The sequence below is a fragment of the Ammospiza nelsoni genome, chromosome 28 (genome assembly GCF_027579445.1).
Source record: "Ammospiza nelsoni isolate bAmmNel1 chromosome 28, bAmmNel1.pri, whole genome shotgun sequence".
NCBI classification, from domain to species: Eukaryota; Metazoa; Chordata; class Aves; order Passeriformes; family Passerellidae; genus Ammospiza; species Ammospiza nelsoni.
Genome location: NC_080660.1, coordinates 4,486,330 through 4,498,623, shown reverse-complemented (window position 1 = coordinate 4,498,623; position 12,294 = coordinate 4,486,330). Strand labels below are relative to the sequence as shown.

At 51.9% G+C, this 12,294-nt stretch overlaps 1 protein-coding gene across 1 annotated transcript; it reads left to right on the top strand.

Annotated features, from left to right (window-relative positions):
• The first annotated feature begins 2,097 nt into the window (after positions 1–2,097).
• On the top strand, positions 2,098–4,940 carry LOC132085105 (zinc finger protein 239-like). Its single transcript, XM_059490475.1, has 3 exons — positions 2,098–2,270; positions 2,670–2,754; positions 2,941–4,940. The coding sequence occupies exons 2-3, from the start codon at positions 2,697–2,699 to the stop codon at positions 4,029–4,031; spliced, it is 1,149 nt and encodes a 382-aa protein (XP_059346458.1). The 5' UTR covers positions 2,098–2,270; positions 2,670–2,696; the 3' UTR covers positions 4,032–4,940.
• Positions 4,941–12,294: the final 7,354 nt, after the last annotated feature.

Below are 12,294 nucleotides of genomic sequence, written 5' to 3'. Positions count from 1 at the left end.
GTGGAATGCAAAAAAGACTCACCTTGATTGGCTCATTTTCTATGTTTATAATTAAGAGCCAATCACCAGTTCAAGCCAGGGGACTGAGTCCTTGGCCACAACTTTGTTGTGGGTTCTTTTCTATCTCTTCTTAACTTAGCTAGCTGCTCTGCAAACCTCTCTCTATATTCTATTTAGTATAACTATAATGTATATATAATATATTAATAAATTCAGCCTTCTAATCAACATACAAGATTCACCGTCTCTCTATCACCAACTGCGACCCACACAGGTCGCAGTAATATTGTATCACATGGTTTGTCCCGCACACACCCCTCTCCCCCAAAGCCCCAGTGCTGGTTTTGCCCTGGGTTACTCCTCCCCTCGGCCCTCCCATCAGTTGTATCCCATTGGCCGTGGCCTCTCTCCTCCGTCCCCCTTTCCCTGGGGTTAAAATCATCCGCGATCACACACTTGATCTCTTTTCCCCTCTTGGATCTCCCTTGGAGTGATTCTACAATTAAGGTGGGATTTTTGGTCCCGAGGAGAAGAGCGCCTCCCGTCCTTTACTTTGGTCCTTGTGAGATAGTGAGGCCCGGGGTTCCAGAGCTGCCGAACCAGATCCCACAAAGGCCCTGGGTCAACTCTGCATTGCCGTTCCCATATTCCAAATCCCATAATCCCCGTCCTGTTCCCGTATTCCCGATCCTACTACTGGTCCCACATTTCCATTTCTGTATTCCCTGTCCCACTCCCATATTCCCATTTCCACTCTCACTCCTGTATTCCTGTTCCCAATCCCGATACCATCTTCCTAATCCCTGTCCCATATTCTCTTTCTGGTTCCTGTTTCCATATTCCCTGTCCCATTCAATATTCTCATCCCCAGTCCCACTCCAGGTCCCTCACCCGTCATCTCAATCACATCCCAGTCCCTCTCCCCATTCCTATCCCTGTTCCCATTTCTGGTTGCAATCCCAATATCCTGGTCCTTGTCCTGGTCCCTGTCCCTATCTCCTATTTTCAGTCTCATTCCTGGTTCTATTCCCAGTCCCTGTCCCCATTCCCGGTCCTGTCCCGGTCCCATTCCTGAGGGCTGCACAGCTCGGGCTGGCTGTGCCACACGAACCGTTCAGCCCTGCTGCTGTCCTTGGCCAGCTGCAGAGAGCACACGGCTTTGGGCATTTCTCAGAGGCCCCCAGCTGGCCGGAGCAGCCCCTCCTGCCAGCAGCCGCTGTGCCTCAGAGCCCTCCCTCACGCTGGGGCCATGGGCCTGGAGGAGGCTCCTGTTCGTGAGACAGGAGCGAGGCTGCAGCTCCCGCCTTTGGCCCTGGGCCGCAGCAGCGCAGGGGAGGCCCAGCTGCAGAGCTCACAGCCCCTGCTGGCTTTCACTGGGACACTTTGGAGCACCAATCCCCAGCCCACGTTCTCTCTGCGGTTGCTGTTTCCATGTTCCCCGTGCCGTTCCCATATTCTCTTCCCTGGTCCTTGTCTCCATTTGGGGACCCTGTCCCCATCTCTGGTCTCCTTCTTGGTCCCTATTCCCTTCCCCGGTCCCATTCCCAGTCCCCATTCTCGACCCCTGCCCCCATTCCCGGTGTCATTTCTGGTCCCTGTCCGCATTCCCGGTGCCATTCCTGGGCCCCAGTCTCTGTCTCTAGTCCCTGTCCCCTTCCCCGGTCCCATTCTTGGCCACATTCTCGGTCCCTATCTTCATTCTTGGTCCCACTCTCGGTCGGTCTCCCCACTCCCATTCCCGCTCCTCGTCCCCATTCCCGCTCCCTGTCCCTCTCACCGGACGCCGCCGCCATCGCTCCGGCTCCCCCGGCCCTCACATAACCGAGCAAACCCCGCGCTGCTCCAGCCCACCAATCCCAGCGCGCGATCGCTCTCTTATTTGCATAACCACTCCCTGCAGTTTGGCCCCGCCTAGCGCCGGCTGCAGCCGCCTCTGGCTGATGTTTGCTCCCAGTTCCCTCCCAGTGCTCCCAGTAAGAGCGGCCCTGGCAGGGAAAGCGCTCCCAATTCCTTCCCGCTGATCTCAGGATCGCTCCCGCTGCTCCCAGGATCGCTCCCAGTGCTGCGCGGAGCGGGGTTGTTTCGGAACCCGCCCAGGGCAGAGCGCTGCTGCTTTTGGGTGTCGGCGCTGCCGGGGCCGGGCTGGGAGCGGAGGAGGAGCGGAAGGAAGAGGAGCAGCAGAGACACGTTGGTTTCCCTAGCGCCTTGCCCCGCCACTCAGGCCGAAGCTCCCCCGGCTCCTGCTGCATCACCCCCTCCAGGAGCCGCAGGTGAGCGGGATGGGGAGCTCGCACCAAATCCATCAGGGGGTCTCCGGGAGGGTTAGTGGGGCAGGGGATCTGTGACTCTTGCTGGACGCCAAAGCCGAAACGTAAATTTCCCGTGGAGGGAACACCCTCACGTTCGCCCGGTGCCGGCAGGCACAGGGGCGATCTCGGATTTGGGGATCCCCGGGAGAGCCGAGGGGAGCTCGGGAGCCCCGGAGCGGGGAGAGCGCAGAGGGGCGATCCCGGAGCCGGGGGACAAACCGGCTGCCTGGAGGGATGGGGGAGGCTGGGGATGAGCGGACTCCGGGCCCCCCAAGGCTGAAAGGGGCGCTGACTTCTCCAGATGCACTTGGGCAGCGGGACCATCAAACGCGCTCAGCCCTTGTTTTCCCCCCAAACCAGGATTTCCCTTTCCCAAATCTTGGCCCGATGCAGGAGGAGGAGAAGGCTGTGAGGAAGAGGAAGATGGCCCGGGAGCCCCAGGGAGGTGAGGAGGAAGTCAGTGCCCCTTTCCCACTCTCTCCTGCTCCATCTCCCAGCCCAGCACGGCCCCCGGCTGCAGGACAACCCTGCTGCCAAAGCTGTCCTGCTGGGGACGCACTGGGGGGATCTCCTTGTCCTTCCCTGTGGCACGGAGGCAAATCCCATCTTCTCCTTGTCCTTCCTCCACCAGACCAGGAGCTGAGGATGGAGAGCAGGGAGGACAAATCCCCACAGCAGAACCTTGTGCAAGAGGCTGTTTTGAGCAGCTCCACAGGACAGGAATCCAACAGGGAGGAAAAGCTCAGGAGGTCCTGCATGAGGAGGGGCTGCAAATGCAGATCACGGGGATCTAAGGGGGAAAGACCCACCCTGGACCGGGGAGGTGGCCAGAGCTCAGAGCTGGTGGTCGATGAAGAGCTTCAGGATGGGGAGAAGTCCCACAAGTGCTCAGAATGTGGGAAGAGCTTCCGCAAGAGATCCTACCTGGTTCGCCATTGGAGAATCCACACAGAGGTTCGGCCATACGAGTGTCCCGAGTGTGGGAAGAGCTTCAGGACGAGCTCCCACCTGGCTGTCCACCAGAGGAGCCACAACGGGGAGAAGCCCCACAAGTGCTCAGAATGTGGGAAGAGCTTTAGTAATAGATGCAACCTCGTCATCCATTGGAGAATCCACACAGAGGTGCGGCCATACGAGTGTCCCGAGTGTGGGAAGAGCTTCAGGACGAGCTCCCACCTGGCTGTACACCAGAGGAGCCACACCGGGGAGAAGCCCTTCAAGTGTGGAGAGTGTGGGAAGAACTTCAGCAAGCGCTGCAACCTGAACTACCACCAGCGGATCCACACTGGAGACAGACCCTACGAGTGTGATAAATGCAGGAAGAGGTTTCAGACCAGTTCTCATCTCCTCCGGCACCAGCCGATTCACTCAGATGAGAGGCCCTTCCACTGCCCTGACTGCAGGAAGGGCTTCAATGACAACTCCAACCTCATCAGGCACCGCCTCATCCACACCGGAGAGAGGCCTGGGACGAGGCCCTACGAGTGTGATCAATGCTCAAAGGCGTTTAAGACCAGCTCCCATCTCCTGCTGCACCTGCGCATTCACACAGATGAGAGGCCCTTCCGCTGTCCCGACTGCGGGAAGGGCTTCAAGCGCAACACCCACCTCACCAGCCACCGGCGCATCCACACCGGAGAAATGCCCTATGAGTGTCCCGAGTGTGGGAAGAGATTCTGGCATAGCTCAGCCGTGACCCACCATCAACAGAGCCACCACTAAGGGCAGCCCTGTGAGCCGTCCCGACTGCAGGAAGAGCTTTGTGTGCTGCTCCAGCTCCATCACCTCTGGGAGATCCACCCTGGATGATCCCCAGTGACCCCCGGTGATCCGTGGTGGCAGTGATCCCTGTTGGGAAGACACCTGGCTGGGGGGCTCCATATCCTCCTGCTCCCTGTGAGTACCTGCACACATCCACAGACCAACATCCAAAATCCATTTTTTAGAGCTGATTTGTCCACTCCTGACCCCAGAAAAAAATCACTTTTTGCCTCTTCTGGTGGCCTTAACAACACTGGATAGCCTTGGAGGTCTTCTCCAACATAAATCCATCGTTTTAATTCTCTCTGGCCCACGGGCATCTTCCACAGCCAAATGGGGAGGGACTGGGGCAAAACCCTCAATTTTCGAGACAGTTGGGTGGAAACCCCTCCAAAAAAGATTCTTCCCACCTGCCAAGCACATGGATGCTCTCTCAGCAGGGATATATAAATAGTTTTTTTTTTTTTTGCCTTGAAACGAAAAGGTTTTTGTTCATTCCTTTCAAAGCCCTGAAACTGGCATAGAAATAAAGGCATTGGACTAAGGCGTGCATGGGGACATGTGGGGGACAGTGATATGTGTAGGGCCATGGGGGCACATGGACATAGGACCATGTGGGACATGGCAGAACACAGACATGGATGGGAACATGGCAAACATGCATGGAGACATGGATTGGGACAGCGTCAATGCCACCACCACAGTGCCACCAGCACCTTCATCTGGGACATGGAAAAGCGCTGCCTGATGCAGTTCCTGCCACCACATCCCCACTGTCACCACCGCGGTGTCCCAGCTGAATGTCACCACCCATCAGGGCAGGGTGGGAACATTGTTCAGCTGGTGACAAGTGGCCTGGAAGTGAGTGACAGCCACTAGGGTGTCCCAGGGCCACCGCACTCAGGGGACTTCAACTTCCCCTGGGGACAGGCTGGGGACAGGGGAAAAGGTCAGTGTCACCTGTCAGGTTACGTTACCCTGCACTGGATGTCACCAGAGGCGTCCTGGTGGCAGCATCCACACAGGTGTGGCAACATTGTCCACTGATGTGTGTCGTGGTTGCATCGTGTCCCCTCCCCTCTGTATGTCCCTATCCCCCACCATGGCTCCCTGTCACCCCTCTGTGTGTCCCCATCCTGTCCCGTGTGTCCCTGTCCCTCCCACTATGTCCCTGCCCCCACCCCTGGTGGGGCTGAAGTCCCTGAGGTCTTGGGGTCGTCATGTCCTGCAGGGTCTCTTTGTGTCCTGCAGGGTGTCCCCGTGTCACTCAGGATGTTCCCATGGCTGCTCCTGGCACTGAGTGTCTGCGCCCACCCTGGTGCAGGTAGAGTCCTTCCACAGCACCTGTGACACCCCACGACATCCCATGACACCCTTTGATTTTGAGTCCTTCCCCCTCCATTTTGGGTCCATTCCCTGTGCTATGGGTCCCACTTCAAACCACCTCAGAACTCCCCAAAATTCCTCACCCATGATGTCCACGCATCCCCCTGGAAGTCCCCCCAAGCTCTCAGCCACGGAACTGTTGCTGGTGACACTGAGCCACAGGATCCACAGGCTGTCCCCAAGGGTGGCCCCGGCTGCCTGCAACAGGTCCCTCATGGTGTCCAGGACTGCAACCCCAAACATCAGTCAGTGACCCCGAAAATTCATCAGGGATCCCAAAAATTCACCAGGGACCCCAAAAACCCCATTAGAGAGCCCCAGCCCCAAATCCATCGTGACAGGTTCCGCATGCTGGCTGGTACTGTGACCCCAAAAATTCATCACAGATCCCAAAATTCATCAGGGATCTCAAAAATCCGTCAGGGATCCCAAATCCCCTTCTGGGGACAACCCTGATGTGTCCCTTAAGGAGTTGAGGACACCTCCAGGATTTCCACCTCTTGTAGTGTATTTTCTTTATTTGGCAGGTTCTCTGTGTAATTTGTGGTTTTGCAACCCCTCTGTATTGTCCTCCCTGTTACTCAGTTTAGTTCTGTTTGTTACCCAGCTACTCCCTGCCAAGTTTTAAACCTCCCCCCCTTGCCAGCTGTTAACCCCTCCTGCCCTACCTTTGCCCCAGAGCCTTCTTTACTCCTCCTTCCATTAAATGTCAATCCCTGCCCGAACCTGCCCTCCCCTTTAGAAACTTCCCTGTCAGTTTTGTATCCTTCGAAACCCCATTAGTTTACTCAAGCTGTTCTCCTCCCTTGAAATCCTTCCTTGGTTTACACATTGTATTCCCTGCCTTGTGTTCCACCCCCAGTTCCCCCAATTAGCTAGAGATTGTATCCTCCCTGAGACCCCCCCATTTATAAGCTGTTGTCTGCCCTCTGTTCAGGGTCCTGGGATCCTGCACTCGCATTGCCCCTCAGCCTGGGTTTTGCCCCCGAGCAAGGGGCCGGATAGCTCAGTCCCTGCTGGGGACAGAGTCCAAATACCCAGGCTGCTGTAGCCATGGCTACCTTAAGCAAGCTTAGTGGATATCAGCTCTTTAATGATTATCAGCTCTCTTGGAATTCCAGCTCTTTGCTTGCTAAGGTGCCTGGCAGGCTACTGGGAGAAGCAGACAAGAGAGGAGAAGAAAGGTCCTGGCGTTCCACAGCGATGATTTTATTGGGGGGTCTGTGAAGGTTCCAGCGACGGCTCTTTTTCTGCTGAATGGGCTAAAACAGCCCCTTTTTATAGGGTACAAAGGGATCCAAACTTGTCCAATAGTAGAGGTTGGGGGAAAGTGACCTATGGGGTTGCAGAGATAAGCTGGGGTCCGAGAGGTGGAAGACAGGAGCTTATTTTGCTATTTCATCATGACTCAGCAATTCCTATCGCTAAGCCTCAGCCCTCCATGGGGCCTGGCCAATTCCATGGAGCCTGCTACAGATTCAGTGAGTTTTGCCATCGAATAAAGTTCCCCCAGTTCCACCCCAAGGCCCGTGCTGCTGCCTTTTTGTTTCTGCGCCAAACCTCCACTGGCAGCTGGGATTCTGCGGAGCTCCAACGGGGGCTCTGTCGTGCCCCTGTTATCATCCAGCCGGGACTCAGCGCCCCGCGACAGATCCGCCACATCCACCCCTCCCCACCCTGTGTGTCCCCCCTCACCCTCCCTGCCCTGGGGACATTTGGGGCCACCCCTCTCACCCAGGTGTCACTTCTGGGGGTCCCTGGTGAGCTGCATGGCCACAGCCAGGCCGATGCCCTAAGGTTCCCATTCTAATACACAGTTCAGTACACACAGCACATCTCAGTCCCTCCCACAGAACACAGCCAGTGAGCCAAAGTTAACCCTTCCCCAGTTTCTCCCTCCGAATCTGGGCAGTGAAACTGCATCTCAGCCTCTCCCACAGAACACAGCCAGTGAGCCAAAATTAACTCTTTCTCAGCTTCTTTCACAGAACTTGGATAGTGAAACCCTGGCTGCATGTCTCCTGAAAAGCACTGGCAGTAAGCTGGAAGTAAGTCTTTCGCAAATTCTTTCACAGAGCCTAAGCAACATAACTGCCCACCCGCCCATAACTCAAAACACAAACAGTGAATCTTCACCAACAGAGCTTTTGGGAAACTAATATCTCCACCGCTTACAGATGAGCGAAGGGGTGGAGGTTGGGTTTACCTACGAATACTCACAAAAAACAAATCAGGAGACAAGTTAATTACAGCAATCACGGGGCCAAAAAGTTCTGGTAACCTTCACTGTTGATACGGGAGCCCAGATCTCTGCACTAACACATAGAGATGCCCAGAAGTGTGGAGTTGTTCCAACAAAAAGGCAGTGCTGCGTTCTTAATGCTTTAGGAACTATAGAACCCATGAATGTTGCTTTAGTCAAAGTAACACTCCCTGGAAAGGAAAATCAATTAGTTGTCAAAATGGTAATTGGGGACAACCCGAATATTCTGCTAGGGAGGGATGTCCTTGCAGGAAGGCAGTGGGAAGACACCGAGGGTTTTCTGTGGTGTTTTGGCACTCCACCACTTAACATTAGGCTACTTCAGACCCCACCCGCACTGCCTTACAGTAAAACAATCAATGTGAAACAATATCCTTTGCCTTCTGGAGCTAGGGAAGGCATCAAACCGGTTATTCAAGATTTGCATGACCAAGGAATAATAATTAACACACACTCCCCTTGTAATTCACCCATATGGCCAGTCCGAAAGCCCAACGGGAAGTGGAGACTTATGATAGATTACCGTAGGCTCAATGCCAACACTGACCCTCTGACTGCAGCAGTGCCAAATTTAGCTGAATTAATAACATCAATACAAGAAAAAGCTCACACAGTCATGGCAATGATAGATGTCAAAGACATGTTCTTCATGATACCTATACAGCCAGAGGACATGGATCGCTTTGCATTCACATGGGAGGGACAACAGTACACATTCACCAGACTCCCTCAGGGATACAAACACTCTCCAACACTAGAACACCATGCTTTAGCTAAGGAATTAGAAAAAATACCTAAAACTGACACTGTAGGTGTTTACCAATACATTGGTGGGAGGAGAGGAAATTAAGGAGGTGGGGGATCTCCAGCAGAATATAATCTCTCATCTGGAGAGCCTTGATTCAAAGACTCCCCCAGAGAAAATCCAAAAGCCTTCTCAGGAAGTAAAATTTCTGGGAATTTGGTGGCGATCCGGAAGCACATGCATCCCACCTGACACTTTAACTTCTTTAGAGCAAATGAAAATGCCTGAAAACAAAAAAGACCTCCAGCAAGCTTTAGGACTGTTAGTATTCTGGAGGAAATATATCCCAGATTTCTCAATCATTGCTAGGCCCCTTTACAATTTACTAAGGAAAGGAGTCAAATGGCATTGGACTCCTTCTCAGGAGGAAGTATTACAATTACTGATTTTTGAAGCCACAGCACATCAGGCATTGGGGCCCATTCATGCTAAAGACACTTTCCAGGTGGAATGGGGCTTTGCCTCCTCAGGGCTATCAATACACATCTGGCAGTGAGGTCCTGAGGGTCCAACAAGGCCTGTCAGCTTCTTTTCCTGTGGTTTTAAAGATGCTGAGAAAAGATACACTACCTGGGAAAAAGGATTGTTTGTTGTTAGCTTAGCTCTCATTGAAATAGAGAAAATCACACGGCAGCAAGCCATCATATTGAGAGGTCCCTTCAAGGTAATTAAAGCTGTCACAAATGGGACCCCTCCACCTGACGGCATAGCTCAAAAGTCGTCAGTCAGGAAATGGTATGCTCAAATAGAGTATTACTGCAATACCTTTCCTGTCACAGAAGGTGCTGCAAAATTCTTGGCAACACAAGACACTGAGAGCCTGGATAGTAGCCAACACAAACCTGCTTCTGTAATAAAAGTAGCACCACCCTTCTCACCTGAGTTAGCAGCAAACTGTTGGTTTACAGATGCTTCCTCTAAGCGGGAAGGAAAGACTTGGAAATATAAGGCGGCTGCCTTACATATTTCATCTGGTGAAAAGATTATCACAGAAGGGGAGGGCAGCGCTCAGGTAGGAGAACTCATAGCCCTCTGGAGTGTTTTCCAACGTGAGGCACAGAACACTTCTCCTGTTTACATCTATACTGATTCATATGCGGTATACAAAGGCTGCACTGAGTGGCTCCCTTTCTGGCAACAGAATGGCTGGGAAGTTAACAGAATCCCAGTGTGGCAGAAAGATAAATGGCAAGAAATCCTAGAAATTGCCAGTAAAGGAAACTTTCTGGTTGGTTGGGTAGGTTCTCATCAAACTGATGGGAATCAAGCAGGTGAATGGAACAACAGAGCTGATGAACTAGCAAGGCTTAGCCCCCTGAAAGAAGAAACTATTTCAGAGGATTGGAATCAACTGTTAGAATGGTTACATGTAAAAAGGCAGTACACAGGTGCAAAAGATCTGTACCAGGAAGCACACACCCGCGGCTGGCCAGTCACCAGGGAAATGTGTAAAACATGCATATCGGCCTGCGAACAGTGCCGCAAGCGACTGGAAAGGCATCCTTTAGAGGATGACCCTCTGCATTTGAGGAAAGGTAAAGGCTTGTGGGATGTGTGGCAGGTAGATTATATTGGTCTTTTTAAGAAATCAGGAGGTAAACATTTTGTGTTAGTAGGAGTGGAAATTGTATCTGGGTTGGTACAAGCTGATGCTTTTAAAAGGGCCACAGGTGAAAATACAGTTAAAGCTTTGCAGGGGTGGTTTGGAACTTTTCCAAAGCCGCAAGAAATTCAGTCTGACAATGGGTCTCACTTTACTGCCAAAGTGGTACAGGATTGGGCCAGAGCCAAAGGCATAAAGTGGACTTTTCGTACTCCTTACTACCCTCAGGCTAACGGGATCGTGGAAAGGACAAATGGCCTTTAAAAGCGATTCCTTAAGCCCCAGAAAGCAAACAGACTGCCGGCTGTGGGAGGCTGTTAAAGGGGTAAATAGCAGGTGGGGAGTGAACGGCTGCCCCAAAGTCACTGCCTTTTACCCCACACCTCCAAGCATCATCCCTTCGCTGGAAGGTCCCGACGATGCAAACAATCCATCACACTACCCTGGACAACCTGTCTTAGTGGACCTCCCCTCGGTGGGCGAGTTACCACTTGTGCTGAAAACCCCTCTGAATAAATATGCATGGGTAGCCTCTGGCGCTCTTGGAAAAGAGCACCGCATACACACACGCTGGATAATCCCCTCATTTTAAACTCCTTTCTGCCTCTCAGTGGCAGGATGTTTTATTGTTCTTGCTTTTACAGGAGAACCCCGAGGGACATGAGAATCATCTGAAAACATGATAGTTTTGCTAATACTTTTCTGCATATTACCACAATTTCATGGACAGCCCCCTGGTGAGCAGCTGTGGCCTGAAGCCATCGTCCAGCATACCAATGTTCTTGGAACCTATCCCAAGGGTCGTTACCTGAGCCTGGCAACCCTAGTGCAGCATGACTCCAAGGTGTATCGTCCAAGTGACTGGAGATGGGACCAGAATGAGTTGATCAGAACACTGACAGGTTGGTGAGTGAATTTTGGTAACATGCAGAAAGGTGGAAGGAACTCTCCATGAAAAGGCCACCTCCATCAGAATTGCAGGAAATTTTATGGAAACAGGTGGAAGGAATCATCTGGACATCCCTTCAGCAAAATTATGTCCCACGAAGAAATGGGGAAGTTCCAAAATAAAAAGTCCCCTCGCTCTGTGTTGCTGCCAGGAACATATTGGTAGTTATGCTTTAGGTCTCAAAACGAACAGTCTTGCAATTACAAGAGATTGTAATGATGAATCACTTGATTGATGATACAGTTTTACTTTGGTCAAACCTACTTACGTGACATGTTGTTGGCAGAATGACACAGCTAGTCCATTAGGACTAAGAGGCTTGGTTTACACATTTAAGATAAACACTGTACCAAAACCCACACCAAGTGCTGTAATTACGCTCTCTCAGACGCAAGGTGTGAAGCCCTTTTCTAATACATCTCAAAGGGCAGACACTGCAAGGCCTGCACTGAGCACGGTAAACACGGCAATCACACCCCAATTGGCAGAGGCAACAGGAGGCCCCTTTACATGGCCCTGATCTCAGGCCTTCCTGCAATTTATCAGATCTATGGGAGATGTCATGGGTCTAAACTTACTAACAGTAGTTACACATGAAGACAAGTTGTATACTTGACGAGAATGGGAGAAACAGAAAACCTGGGAGCTTCAAGGAGTAGTGGGAGAACAAATTAGCATCGGGTGTTGAATGGTTAATGGGTCTGACTACAGCAAAGCAATTGCAATCAGTGTTTCCACAGATCAGGAAAACAAACAGGAGCAAGTCTGTACGCACCCAAGCGTACGAGACTGCTGGCACAGTTTTACATTAACTCACACTGTGGAGGTAGTTTGCCTCTGGTCCAAGGATACTCAAGACCTTTCTTTTAAATTTGTAATAAATGCTGAAACCTACTTTACCACTGTCACCACTTCACCTTTACCACCGGTCATACTCATCCCAAGAATTTTCAAGATTGGACCTTATATAATCAGGAAAACTGGCCAACAACAAATATTGTTCAATCCAGCATGTCTCTCAAACAGGTCAAATTGCTAATGCAGAACAACGTTTCAGATATTCAGCCAGCTTTTTCTCCACTTCTGCAAACTTCTTTTGAAGGCTGGACCACTTGGCTTCGGAAACGAAGCTCCTTTAAAATTAGAACACCAAGGGACGTGACCGGTGTTATGGGTACAGGATTGGGAATTCTGAATAGCATTGATTCTGAAGTACTA